Source organism: Mastigoproctus giganteus, chromosome 9 (assembly GCF_048544385.1).
Source record: "Mastigoproctus giganteus isolate SK-2022 chromosome 9, ASM4854438v1, whole genome shotgun sequence".
In the NCBI taxonomy this organism is placed as follows: domain Eukaryota; kingdom Metazoa; phylum Arthropoda; class Arachnida; order Uropygi; family Thelyphonidae; genus Mastigoproctus; species Mastigoproctus giganteus.
Window position 1 is genome coordinate 24,396,181 of NC_143583.1, and position 13,978 is coordinate 24,410,158.

Genomic DNA, 13,978 nt, shown 5'->3' on the forward strand with positions numbered 1-13,978 from the left:
ACAGACAATTTCAAAAGTGGGAATGCAAGATGGCACGTTCAACAGAATTAATAGACTTCCAGCGTCACTCTGGCGATCTCTAGGTCAACGGTTAGGGACGACATATGCAAATGGCACAGGAATGGGACCGAACTGCCAAAAAACGGCCTGGTAAACCCCAAAAACTAACAGAACGGGATAAGAGAATCCTGCGGAGAACTGTGCGCGCAAATCTTAATTTCCCATTGTCTCAAGTCACACAAACCCTCTGTGAGAGTATTGGAACTAATGTCAGCACTAGTAAAATACGAAGGACACTCCATGATATGGGTTACAATGGTCGTGCAGCTGTTCACAAGCCATTAATCACCTCAACAAATGCTAGACGCCCATTAACATTGTGTAAAGAGCGCTAATCCTGGACTGTAGAGCAGTGGAAAACAGTTCTATGGACAGACGAGTCGAAGTTTGCACTCTACCAGTCTGATGGCCGTTCCTGGGTGTAGCGAATGCCAGCGGAACAGTTCCTTTCTGATTGTATCCACCAAACAATGAAATATGGTGGAGGCAGTGTCATGGTATGGGGCTCCTTTCATGGTTTCGCTTGGGCCCATTAGTCGTTATTGACAAAATCACGAATGTTGTACAATACCAGGAGATCCTGGACAATTATGTACTTCCAACATTATGGCAATACTGGGGAAGGCCCGTACCTATATCAGCATATCAGCAAGGCAACGCACCAGGCCATACTGCTCGGATCGTAACAGAGAGGTTGAAGACATGGGTGTGGAAAAGGTTGGATTGGCCATCCCAGAATGTTGATCTGAACCCTATCGAGCATCTTTCGGATGTATTGGATCGTCGAGTACGCGCACGTCGAGATCGCCCAAAGAACAAGGCCGAGTGGAGGAACATATCACCTAACATTTATAAAAAGCTGGTTGAGAGTATGCCGCGAAGATTGAAGGCCATCATAAAAGCAAGAGATTTCAGCACAAAATATTAAATGACACAATAAAAGCTCTCTTTTCGTCTAAAGGCAGATATCCAGATATTAATGGTAGGGCAGTGCAAATGTATATTCATATACACCGTCTGGCCACTTTATTAGGATCAATGAGTTCATCATTCTGTTCGTTAGAATGTCCTTGTACAAACCTGGCAGTGGGAAAAAAGAAGGATCTGTCCAGGTTCAAATGCGGCATGATCGCATTTGAACCTGGACAGAGCAAAACAATTAGCGTTTGCTTTTTTGAGAGGATGGAAAATTAAGATTAAGAAACAACATACAAGCATGTAAACGTTTGTAACTGATTGTTAGGGTAGACGAACTTTGCAAGCTATTAGCGCGCGACGCATGAACTTTGCAACTTAGCAACGAATTCACGAACTTTGCAAGTCAATAGCAGCCACACCATGGGACTGCTTTGAATAGAATGGACTATGATATGTGATAAGAGCGAAAAGAGTGAACTCAAACAAACGGAGGAAAGTCATGTGATCTGAATCTTTCTTTATACTATTTCGAAGAGCTCACATATGAAGAAAATGTGAAGAACTGCTAGTAGGAATAATCTATGTGGCATATTAGTTTCAGAAATTTGCATGAATAGTTGAAGATACACAATGGGCAATTTTTAAACATCTCTTCAGGCTAGCATAATCGGCAGATCTCAATCCAAACGAACATCTGTGGAATGATCTGGAATGATGTCTTCGAATCTCTGCAAAACTGCAAAATATTTTTCCGACTTCTTGGTACAATATTCCATTCCTCCTGATGGCAAGGAATAGGGCAGTGATAATTAGGGAACCTAATATAACATGGTCTAATAAAGTGATCAGCCAGTGTATATGAAATATATCGAATGAATGAGAATATTTTGCATTATTAATTTAATTGAATAGAGTATAGTTGGGCATTGATCACTATAGTCTATAGTTTTCTATCTACACATAATGTGTATAATTCATTTCTGCACTTCATTAATCTTCTACGATTTCTATTTCTAGCTGCCTATATATGTCTTACGTCTATAATCCTAGTAGAGCTGCTGGGCTTAGAAAAATTGACAAATGCGTATGGGTTGTTAAGTCTTTTCCGAGGCGCTTCTTCAATCGTGGGACCACCTCTTGCAGGTAAATGAAATTTAAAGTACAGTTGAATTTAGTTAGTAAATATACACTCTCCTCCGATTTGTATTGGAATTCTTCACCCCTGGAAATTAATCGTTAATTCCAGAAGTCACGTGATATTTAGAAGCTAGTGCCAGTTAAAAGCAAGATATAAAAGGCATGCATATTCAACTATAGGTAGATTGGAACAGAATGGAACAATAAAATGACTTAGTTCCTTTCACAAGAGGTATGGTGGTACTTTGTCACATAGTAGTCATGTTCGATCGACAGATAGCAAAAAGAGTGAGACACTTGAAAAGTCGTATGTCGATAGAAGGCAGAAGGTCACAATACGGGACAATGGATTACCTTTGTCAAGTAGTTGTTCGTAAGCTGAAATGTCTGCCAGTAATGTACGTTATGCCTATCCTGGTACATATAACACACGCGCTGGACATTAGAGTAGTGGCAGAACATGATGTGGAGTGATAAATCACGCTATACAGCACAGCATCGGATGAAGAAACCTAGGTGTGGCATATGCCCAAAGGATGGTTTCATTTACTGAGTGATCACTGAATTATGACCACTCCTATGAAAACTGAATGCAACCCATTGACCACGTGAGGTACGAGAGTGCGAAGTTAGTCGATCTACATAGCATAGATAAGGTGTCAGTGGTTCAGTAGGTAGTAAAATTCCTAGCGTGATGGGTAAAAGGAAGGATTTATCGGACTTTGATAGAGGACGGATTATGGGTGCTCGACAAGCTGGTGCCTCGATTTCCTCGAACTGGTGGGGGTGTTCGAGAGCCGCCGTAGCTAAAGTCTACCAGGGCTGGCGTCAAAATGGTCAAACAACGACCCGACGGCAAATCTGCAACGGTCAGCGAAAGGTTGATGTTAGAGGTGAGCGCCGGGTCCGACGACTCGTACAGGCGAACAGGCGCAGCACTGTTCAAGAGTTGACTGCCCAATACAACATGGGCCAACCCAGAACAATACATGGTATGACCATGCGTCGCACGCTCGCACGTATGGGCTATAACAGCAAACGACTCCTACGGCATCCTCTCCTAACCAAGGTTCATCGGCGTAAAAGACTCGCCTGATGCAAAGAGCATGAAAGTTGGACGTTAGAAGATTGGAAGAAGGTGTGCTGGTCGGATGAGTCACGTTATTTACTCCACGCCGTGGATGGTCGTGTACACCAAATTCGTATGAGGCTCTTCATCCATCATGCATGATATCAAAAGTACAGGCCGGTGGATGCGGTTATATGGTGTGGGGCATGTTTCACTGGCAGGAACTTGGATCCCTGGTGCATGTGAAACGACGTATCAGTGGTCTCCGCTATCTTCAACTGCTTGCTGACTGTGTACATCCAGCTATATTACACTTTTTCCCGAATGACGATGGTGTCTTCCAAGATGACAATGCGCCGAGTCATCGGGCACTTGTTGTGCAGGAATGGTTTGAGGAATACAGTTCTGATTTCCAGCATATCGACTGGCCATTCATATATATCCCATCTAACGAAATTCATTTGTTAGATGGGATATATATCTCTGTGAATGAAACCCAATAAAAAGATTCCGAACTCCGCCGATATCAATCCCATAGAGCACTTGTAGAACACTATGGAAAGGCATATCCAGCGTCTGGATACATCAATCACCTGCATACCTGAATTGCTGACCACATTACACACAGCTTGGTTGGCCATACCTCCCGAACGCTTCCGACATCTTTTTGAATCAATGTCACGTCGGATAGCTGCTGTACTGAGGGCAAAAGGAGGACCTACGAAGTATTTGGTAGTGGTCATAATTCAGTGATCATTCAGTGTATATCACTTCGTTTAATTTTTCTGCCAAAAGAATCAAGGAATAGTCAGGACGAAAAACGCCTAAGTAAGAAAGAAAGAATCTTTATTTGTCCTACCAAATATAAATATAGTAGTACATAAAAATAGTAGTATGAGACAAATTCCTTTCACGGCAGAAAATGCCAGAGGATTGACAAAAAATGAAATATAAAATAAAAGCTAAAACAGAAAATGAAAGTCCCATCACTACATTTGTCTGGAATCCTGCCAGTTGAAGTAAAAAGTTCAGCTTAACATCACATCTACTGAAACAACCCATAACATATACACTTGTTCAAATAATTACACACAATTGCGTACACAGTTGTTGATAGAAATACACAAAACTGCTAGGCAACGGTACCCTCAGAGAACCACACAGCAGTTTGTCTTCTATAATTCTGATCTTCTACAAGCTTATCAAAGTGAATTTCCATATGTGATAAGCTGTGAATTGACTGCAATGCTCTGACTTGTAAGAACCTGTCGACCATCTTCAGTTTGTTGGCTATCATCCTCAGGGATTTCGTGCCTCTTAAGGCAGATGATGGGATGTGCCACTCACACAGCTGCCAGAAGCGAGGTGAAGAGATCACGCCAGTCATCTTTATTGTGGTTAACAAACGTTTCCAGGCAATGATGTCTGGTAAACGCTGTAGTTTAAGCTGTTCAACAAGCTGCGTGGTCCTTAACTGATGAGGGAGACGGTGTTCTTTGTTGGCCCAATTCAACAGCCAGTATTCAGTCGCATATATTCTCCTAATGTGGGTATGTGTGGCTGACGCCCATAATTCAGCACCATACAATATGGCCAAATACACTGTGGTTCTTATATATGGTGCAGTTGTTGTAGTTTGTTTCACGTGCAAGAGGCGCTATTTGGTTGTCCAATGTAAGGAGTTCATTTTATTTACAAGCATGTCAATATGTGACGTGAACGTAAGTCTAGTGTCAAATATTATTCCAAGATCTCTATGAGTTTTGACAATTGGAATAGTTATGCCATTTAGTTTTGGTTGATCTTTTTAGAGAGTACACCATCATTACAGTCTTCTGTGGATTTAAGTCCAAGCCAGATCTATCTAAATAATAAATAACTATCTTGTCTCACAATGTACCATTGGTCATGGACGGTTGGATGGTCGTTAGAATTTTAATGTCGTCTGCGTAAGTACATACATCATCCCTACTCTTGAAGAACGTGATTAGCATCGCAGTAAATATGAGTCTGGATAAGACTCCACCTTGTGGAACTCCTGCATGGACTGGGCATTAGAGGATCTGATTCTCTGTATGGAAATACATGTAACGCCAGGTTAGTAGGAACTGGAAGAACTTCAACATGTTTCCCATTATTTGGAAGGTGTGTTGGAGCAAATGCAGTAGGACACGTACATTTAGACTATATTATTGCAATTTCATTTCGAGCTTGGAAGGCATTCAGTATCTCAATTTGAACTGTGAGGAGGTTTGTAATTATAGATCTATTTGTTATTGCATAATGAATTCGTTAAGGCTGACTGGCCAGTATCTGATCGCTCAACTTTGGCAGTAGTTAACGTTGCTAGTACTCTTAAAGGTGTGGATAGGTTCAGTGGCGGACAAAAAAAAAACTCCATCACTTGTGAATTTTGGAAATAATGTGTTTTGCGCTGCATTGTGGGTTGCAGAAATGTTCGAAATTCATTTGTTAGATGGGATATATATCTCTGTGAATGAAACCCAATAAAAAGATTCCACTCGATATACTTAATTGCCATTAAATATCTTTCTAAAGCGTCAGGGTGTTCCATTGCTCCTTTGTCCATTCCGAAAGCCGTCTTTGGATAGTTTGTGCGCGCTTGTTTCAACACCAGAGGCCATCTCAAAGTCCAGCTTTGGATCAGGAGCACTAGCATGGCGATTACGAAGGCATATCCGTTTCAAATATCGATCTTGGGAAGGCGTAGTCACGCTCTTACGGCCTAATTCAGATCTTCTCTTCATATCGCCGGTTTCATGCTTTAATTTCGGCACCCCGGATACTGATGACTAGCGGCAGCCTATTTTATCAGCGATAGCACACGTAGAAAGCCCTTCCTGGAACAGAGCAACAGCTACAATTTTTTTTCTTGGTGTCAACTGAACATATGGAGTTATGCTTACACCTCCGGAAAACAGGATACTAATGAGCGTGTATACCCTTCCAACGCCGTATTTATAGAAACGGCTGATGCAATACCTTGCAATTACTGTCTTATGCAATAGAAGCGTTATCTGATGCAATACCTTTTCTTTGCGGTAAACAAAATGACTGCAATCAAACAATATCTCATACGTTTCACTACAAATGTTACCTTTTTTAAGGTGATGCAGTTTTTTTGTCCGCCACTGTAGATATAGGCCTATAATGCTCCATGAGAGTAGACTTTGTAATTTTTGGCATTGGGATTACAGATTTTCCCTATTAAATATTTCTTATTACAAATGATGTACATCATTTATAATAAGCCCAATATCGCGAACGAACATATATTCACGAAACTGTTACTTTATTGTAACTGTTGCTTACAAATGAATGTTACAATGCCACAATTAGAAATTTTAGAGGCTTAAGTGCAAAGAGTTTTTAAGATTTAAACAATGTCAAGATTGGGTGATCATAAACACTCAATTTTGAGGGGAGCCGAGGATATTTCCTCCCAAAATGCTCCAACAAAAACAGTAACTTAAGAAGTTTACATTGTGCTGCCCATTAGTGATAATGAAGTGTTTTTGATTTTAGAACGGAATTACCATTCTATTTTTGTTTTGTTAAAGTAATAAATTCGGTTTTCAGTACTTTCCTTGTGATATCTTAACCATTTTGTTGAGGTAAATTTTATTTTGAATTTGTATGCATTTCTCATTGTTTAGTAATAAAGGAATTGATCTTTGGTTTAACCTGTTCAGTTTCTTGCACTGTCCATTATTTCCATTAATATAAATAGTTTAAAACTACTGCTGGTCTAGATGAATTCTTAGCTTTGGATGAGTACATTTTCAACATTAAAGTTCCTCGTACTTCTGTCTGAATTTCTAATATTAATGTTTTAACGATTGCATTGAACGTTATCCTTCGACTAGCTACACTATGACGAAAAACCAGAATTTCCGGGATAAAAACCATGCTACCCTCGCTTGAGACCGAGTAATTCAGCCATCTTGTGAAAAAGAACTACAAAAATTCTTCCTGTCATCGATGGGATTCGAACTCAAGTCTTTTTTACCCAGTGTAGGGAGGACGGCGATCTTACCAACTGTGTTACCCACGAGGGCATCCTGTACGGGTTGAGAATTAAGAAAAACAGAAGAAAAGTACTGACATTTTTGATATTCTCATCCCAATAAACATTAAAAATCAGGATTATTTTCAAGAAATATATTGTTGACTCGAAATCGGTTGTCAAGGTCGATTATGGAAGCAGCAGATTCTTTCTTCCAACTCATAAGACAAAACTGGTGTTTTAGGATTGATATTAATTAAGTAACATCACCGCTCCCCACTAATGGAGAATTGTCTAGTTAAGTATTTAAGGAACTGCTATGGATATTCGAGAGATTGTAGGCGTTTGTCGAACATGAAAGTGAATTTAGTAGTATACTGTCATGGGTAGGAGTTTTATTCAATAACAGAAGGTTATTATAGAAGAGGAAAAGAACGAATGGAACAACAAAACTTTCTACAACTCTAGAATTAGTTGAGATGTTTGAAGATAGAGGGTCATCTATCATCATGAACAGTAAGTGTTCAGAAAGCATAGTAGTAGTAACAGTGATGGTTTTTAGGCTCATCAATAACTCTGGCCCTATTGCGTCGTTTAAAGAGGATCTTGGCTGCTCAATGGGAGAACAGAATAGCGTAAAATGCGATCGAAAGCTGTAGAAATGTCATGAAATATCAAAAATTTCAAGAGCACTGCTTGCTTTTCTAAAAGCTTTTCCAAGAAATTTACGCACAGAAGAAACATAAGGTAGCACCAGTGGAGTGGCACTGATGGAATTCATATTAGCGATCGTCAATCAGATGGTTAGCTTCCAGATAGTGAAGCAGTTGGTGATTAATGGGGTAAGTGCAAAGAGACATAATTATAGACAGATATATGTCACCCTCCGTAGAAATTGTCTGGATATGAACGAATTTCCATGCAGAAGAAAAAATATCTGTAACACACAAAAGGATTGCACTGTGGTTTTCCTTCTACAGCACATTTTTTAACAACAAATGGAGAAATGCAATCAGGATCTTGAGGCGTCTTGAAATTGGAACTGTTCAGGATTCTTTTAATTCCTTTTTATCGAAAAATTACGAGAAGCATAGAATCAGACGTGTTCAATATCACAAGAGAATATTCGTCAAAATCATCAATGCAAGAATCAAAGTAAAATATTAATTTTACTTTGATTCTTGTATTGATGATTTTGTGTTTAATTTCATCTTCATATAGTTATATGAAAGTGAAATTAGTTAAGCTGCTTTGCAAGGGACGATAAAGTTCGATTACAGGATGATGTACGTGATAATTTTCCTGCTGTTCGCTCCAAGCTTCCACCAAACAGTGAAACAACATGCGGTGATAAGAGTCATCTATAATCCATTATTGTGTAGAATTCCTCATTATTATCCTTGCGTGAGATTTTTTGTGAGGTGTGAACACCACTGCTCTTGCTGTTGTTGAGTTTTAGGCACGTCAGCGACTTATACTGAATATTGCGCTATTGTGTATTATGTCTGAAGAAGTGTGTTCAAGGGCCGATTTGCATACTGTGAAAGTTGTAAAACCCGAAATAACATGGAAGGGGCTCTACCCCCACCGCCCGAGGTCGGCTAATTACAGCTCCCACTGAAGAGGCCAATAGAAAATCCCCCAGTATACTCTAGATATCTCCATATGAGAGGCATGTGGCAAAACCACTATACTGTCATGGAGGAAGTAAACAAGACATGCCTCGACTCCTACTTCCGTTGTTATGAAGTAATTTCAGACAAGTCCAGTCATTCTAGACCTAGCTGAACTTCGCCAAACTCGACTCACATGTATATTATGTTTTGGGACTCAGCTTTTAGGTAATTTAGTTTTCATCACTCAAGGAATATCCAAATCAAAACTTCGGAGATTCTCCTCAGGGACAGAAAGTTAATTCAAAATGTGTATCTCACTGCTGATCAGTAATCAGTCTGAAGATAGATGTCATTTTGAATATTATTTTAGAGATATTTTAGTTGGAAACTCCTCTGCAATCAGTAAAATATTAAATTTCAGCTGTGCTCCTAGAATTTGCTATTCCAGCTCACTTTTTCCCTACTTTTATATTAATTATTTTACAGCTGGACAAAAATTTTACAAGGAAATATGATTAATGCTGTTTGCATACCCTCTCTCAATTTTTGGAATAACATTATTTCTCAGCGATCAGAACATAATCACACATTTTTATATAACTAGAGAGTTCTTGAAAAGTGTGGTTGTAGATCTGCAGTTCTGAATGGTAATAGATTATAGTATATTTATTGTTATCCTCCCATACAAATACCCATTGTAAAGGTATTCACACAATATACAAGATTTGTTTATTCCATTTATACGCTCTAAATATTATAGGCTCTAATTCTACTATTTTTCCAGTTTAAAATGAGACGTTACTTTATGAACAAGTAAATCATGCATAACTTTTATTTTCAGGATCTATATACGATCTCACTGGGAGTTATGATCTTCCGTTTTTCATTTCTGGAGCACTTTTGGTGGTATCGGCTATAATGACCTTTCTCGTTCCGTGCACAACACGCTGTAGGAAATGCAACCAGTCTTCAGACTCTTCCAAAACAGACCCTCCTACAGGAACCGTTAGTAGTGATCTTCCAGAAAGCTTTTCTGTGGACCAAGTTGAAACAGTTGTGTAATGTGATACGGAAATATAAATACCAACTCTCTACTCAGGGTGCGTTTTCGATTTTCTTCGGAAGATAAGCAGGTAACCAATTGGAGTTTATAATTGTTGGACATGTATCGCTCAACAACCCGGTGTTTTGATGTCTGCTTTAGTGATAGAGTGGATGGATTTCGGTATTGGTGCAGAAGCCAAGCCATTTCGTTTACAGTTATTATAACTACGGCTGCTAACCAGTTAAACCAATTTTGGGAACAAGATTTTGAACATGGATCCTGAACTTTATAATCTACTTTGATTACATGAACAGCAATACTTTATATGATTGAAAAGTCTTCCTACATTGAAGAATACATTTTCAAAACAAGTGATTGAGTGCATGACAGAAGCAGTAATTTTTTTTTTCGTTATGTCCTGTGAGTGTGAAATTTATTTTTCACTGGAGACGTGACCAGTATACAAACTTTGTGAGCTGTACCGTCAAGTTACTCATAACCATGCAATTTTATGCATACGTGTTATACTTTTTTACAATGAAAAGTTAATTACTTATTGTGCATTAGAATTGCTCATATCGTTCAGCTATGAAAAGCTGTTCTAGTTCTAGTTTTTGTTGTCTGTGATATATTGCGCCTTGTTTAAATCAGTTCATAATTTAGTTTTTTATGTAATTCATCGCCATTTACTTATGTCTCACTTTTAGCTTCTGTCAGTTTTTTTTTTCCAGTTTATTACGTGCGTTTTGGAGTTGATATGAAAGGGCGAATGAGTTAATGAACATATTATCTAATTTGACACATAAGTACGGTGTACTATATATTTACAGATGGTTGTTGCCAGTATTTGAACACTGTATATACATTATATAAATATATGAATATATTATATGTTTTTTATCTTCCTAAATGTAATTCGATAAGATAGCCGACTGGACACACTTCAATGAAATATCATACATCTGTTATTGTTAGAATTTTATTATATCATCTTTCTAGTAAGTGCAATGTTAGAGTATATAGATAGATTTAAAATGGAAGCGATTTTGGATCGATTCAGTGGATTTAAAAGCTTCCTTTGTTTCATTATACAGTACTTCAAACTTAAAGATTATTTTGTACAGCGAAAATGGTTACAACGTAGAGAAATCCGAAGTCTATAAACGTAACAAAGCTTTGATTATCAACAGTTACAAATTTAGCTTCGTTTTTGTTTTTATAGAACAAAAAAGAAATATTTAAATATTATTAATTTATCTTAACTGACAATCGGAGTTCATCATTTGTTTTGTTTCTTTTAGAACTTTTAATAAATGACTGAGCACAACTGTGTCATCTATGGAAATGGAAAGGATTAATTCAATTATTATTACTTATGAATATTCCATTTTTATCTGTTTTCAAAATACGTATTTTACGTATACAAAGTTATACCTTAGCAGTGGAAGTCGTTGGAGTTAAAAGTGCAATATGTACACGATGAAATTTAGAGAATAAGACAGGAAGTTTAGAAAGAGTATTCAAAGATTGACTTTATAATGGATTTTTTTCTTATGTTCTGTTTATCTTTTTTGTTTCACCAAAGAGAGTTTTGAAAAAAAAATCATTCATTAAAATTAGTTATAATTTTGGAGGTAAGTTGTTATGAGATAACTGAGATTACAAACAAAGCAATAATTTTAGCATCCTATGAATACTGATAAGTAGTTATTATTTGAAATTTATATTTAAAAATATACAATTCTTAAAAATTTAGAAGAATTCGTTTGGATAGAACTTAAAAATAAGTGTCATATAGAAAAATATGAGTATAAAACGAATAACTATTTTAGTGAGCGATTTATTTTCAGTTTCATTATTATTTTTTGTTACAGAAAAATAAAGATTGGTTCATTTTATGTGGTGTTTGATCCGAAATTTGAAATCACGTCACGAAAAAAATAGACAAATTAATTCAAAATAATATTATAGGATTGCAGGGATATTTCATAAATAATGGAACCATAAGTAATTTGTGTTTTTTTTTTTTTAATTTCAACTCAAAATGTTGTCCAAATGTTAAAAAAAATAAAGCTTCCCAATTTATAATCCGATTATCTCTGTGTACAAAGTTAATCATTCTAAATTGTCATTTCACTTTTATATGTCATAAGGGACTATTATGTAGTGGATTATATCAAAAAGTGTATCGAGATGCACAAAAAATCTATCCCTCACGATGTAGCACAGTGGATTAATCACCGTCCACCCCACACTGGGTGAAAAAGAACTGGTTTGAATCCCATAATGAGGTGAGAAATTTTTATAGTTTTTCCCAAAATGGCTGAGTTAGTTAATAGGTCTCAGCGAGGGCAGCATGGCTTTTTTTCGGAAAACTCGGGTTTTTTTCTTCCAACAAACTTTCGTTTTTTATTAAATGCAATGTTTACATAATAAACGGATAATCGCAAGTAAAAAATAAAAACTGGTTCCTTTTTTAAAATCTTGTATGAGAATAAATCATCCCCTGCATTCCTAGATGCTCGTTGTAAAGGATGGAATTCATGAGATTTTACTTGACTGTACAAGAACACAGAAAAGACCGTTGGCAGTGAAATCATATAACCATAGATTCGTGTCCATTATAAAAAAAAATCTATATTGATATCAAATAACTACAGATTTTTTATTGGGCACATTATGGCATTGTAAAATAACATTGAAGCAACCAAATTTATTAATAATAGAAGTGAGGTTAAGAACATATCAGCGTTATTTTTGAAAAGAATCTTTGAACAGTTCCAGTTATTTCTTCTAGTTCCAGATATCGTTGTAAAATATTTTAGTGGACTAAACCTGTTTTAATTAATTTGTCTTCATTGATTACTAATAATAACTTCCATTTTTCTGTTCAAACTTAGGAGGAGTGCTCTGAAAACACTCAGAGTGAAGAAAGTTTAAGGTGGCGTCTAATCTGTAATCATAAGCAACACAAGACATACAAGTAACCTTGTATGTTTTATGTTAGGCATAAAAATTTAATAAATTTTTTATGAGAGTTTATATCTTCCATCTTCTGAATGAAGAAGGAACAAAGGCAGATTAAGTTATATAATACCCCCCCCCCCCTTTGCACATCTTATTGTACTATAATGTATCCATTTAAGGTTGGGAAGTATAAAAATGAAACAACGGAATTCAGTTGTTCATCGTCAAAATGATGTCAGTGTGATGTACACATCACTTCCGGTTAACTTCACATACATTCGTATCTTTAATAAGTGCATTACAAACTTTTTAATTTTATAGAAGAAATGAAAAAATATATTATATCTGGCAGATAGTGCATTCTGAGTTATGATAATGAGTTAAAATAAATTTCATGACCTGTTATCCATCCTGACCTTTCTGTCTGATTAAATAATATGAATTGTGAGTTTTTCGCAAAGTGTTGACCTCTTGGATTATTATAAATCGCGCTGGTAAAAGTAAATAATGTCAAAAAGAATAAAATAAGAAAGGAGTAAATTTTTTTTTATAGAATAATAATATTTGTTTTCAAACAGCTAATCCACAAATAATCTAAATAAAGAAAAAAAATAATACATGTACATTAGAATTAAACAAAAATCGTTTTCTCTGAAATGTCTGCATTCGAATGTACTGAAAAAAGACATTGAGCTTCTTGAACGGATCCAAAGATGGGCAATTCGAATTGTGAGATCGGCAGAAGGACGACCTCATGAGAAAAGACTCCGATTATGTGAGCTATAGAACTTGGCAACCAGGCACCTCAGAGGTGACCTGATTGAGGTTTATAAGGCTCTAAGAGGAATTAGTAAAATGCATGAAGGTGGAATTCTCACGGTTATAAAGAATTCCAGAACTAGGGGTCATAAATTCAAGTTACAGGGGTTGAGGTTTAGATTAAATTGTAGGAAGTTTTCTTTTAGCCAGCGAGTCGTTGATTGCTAGAACAAGTTGCCCTCGCAGGTAGTTGAGGCTGACAGTTTGAATAATTCAAAGGTCAACTGAATAGTTATGACACTTTGATACTTATGACAATGAGTACCAAAATGAAATTGTAATTTAAGTTGACATCCTATATGCAAATGCTACTTAATGAG

The 13,978-nt window shown here is 36.8% G+C and overlaps 1 protein-coding gene across 1 annotated transcript in view; it reads left to right on the forward strand.

The window, feature by feature from the left end:
- Positions 1-10,730, forward strand: part of LOC150080101 (monocarboxylate transporter 12-B-like) — a 99,259-nt gene extending 88,529 nt beyond the window's left edge. The window contains exons 5-6 of the mRNA XM_090381787.1: positions 1,996-2,121; positions 9,669-10,730. Of these exons, the coding sequence (XP_090237913.1) occupies positions 1,996-2,121; positions 9,669-9,889 (347 nt within the window). The 3' untranslated portion in view covers positions 9,890-10,730. The remainder of the gene's footprint in view (positions 1-1,995; positions 2,122-9,668) is intronic.
- Positions 10,731-13,978: the final 3,248 nt, after the last annotated feature.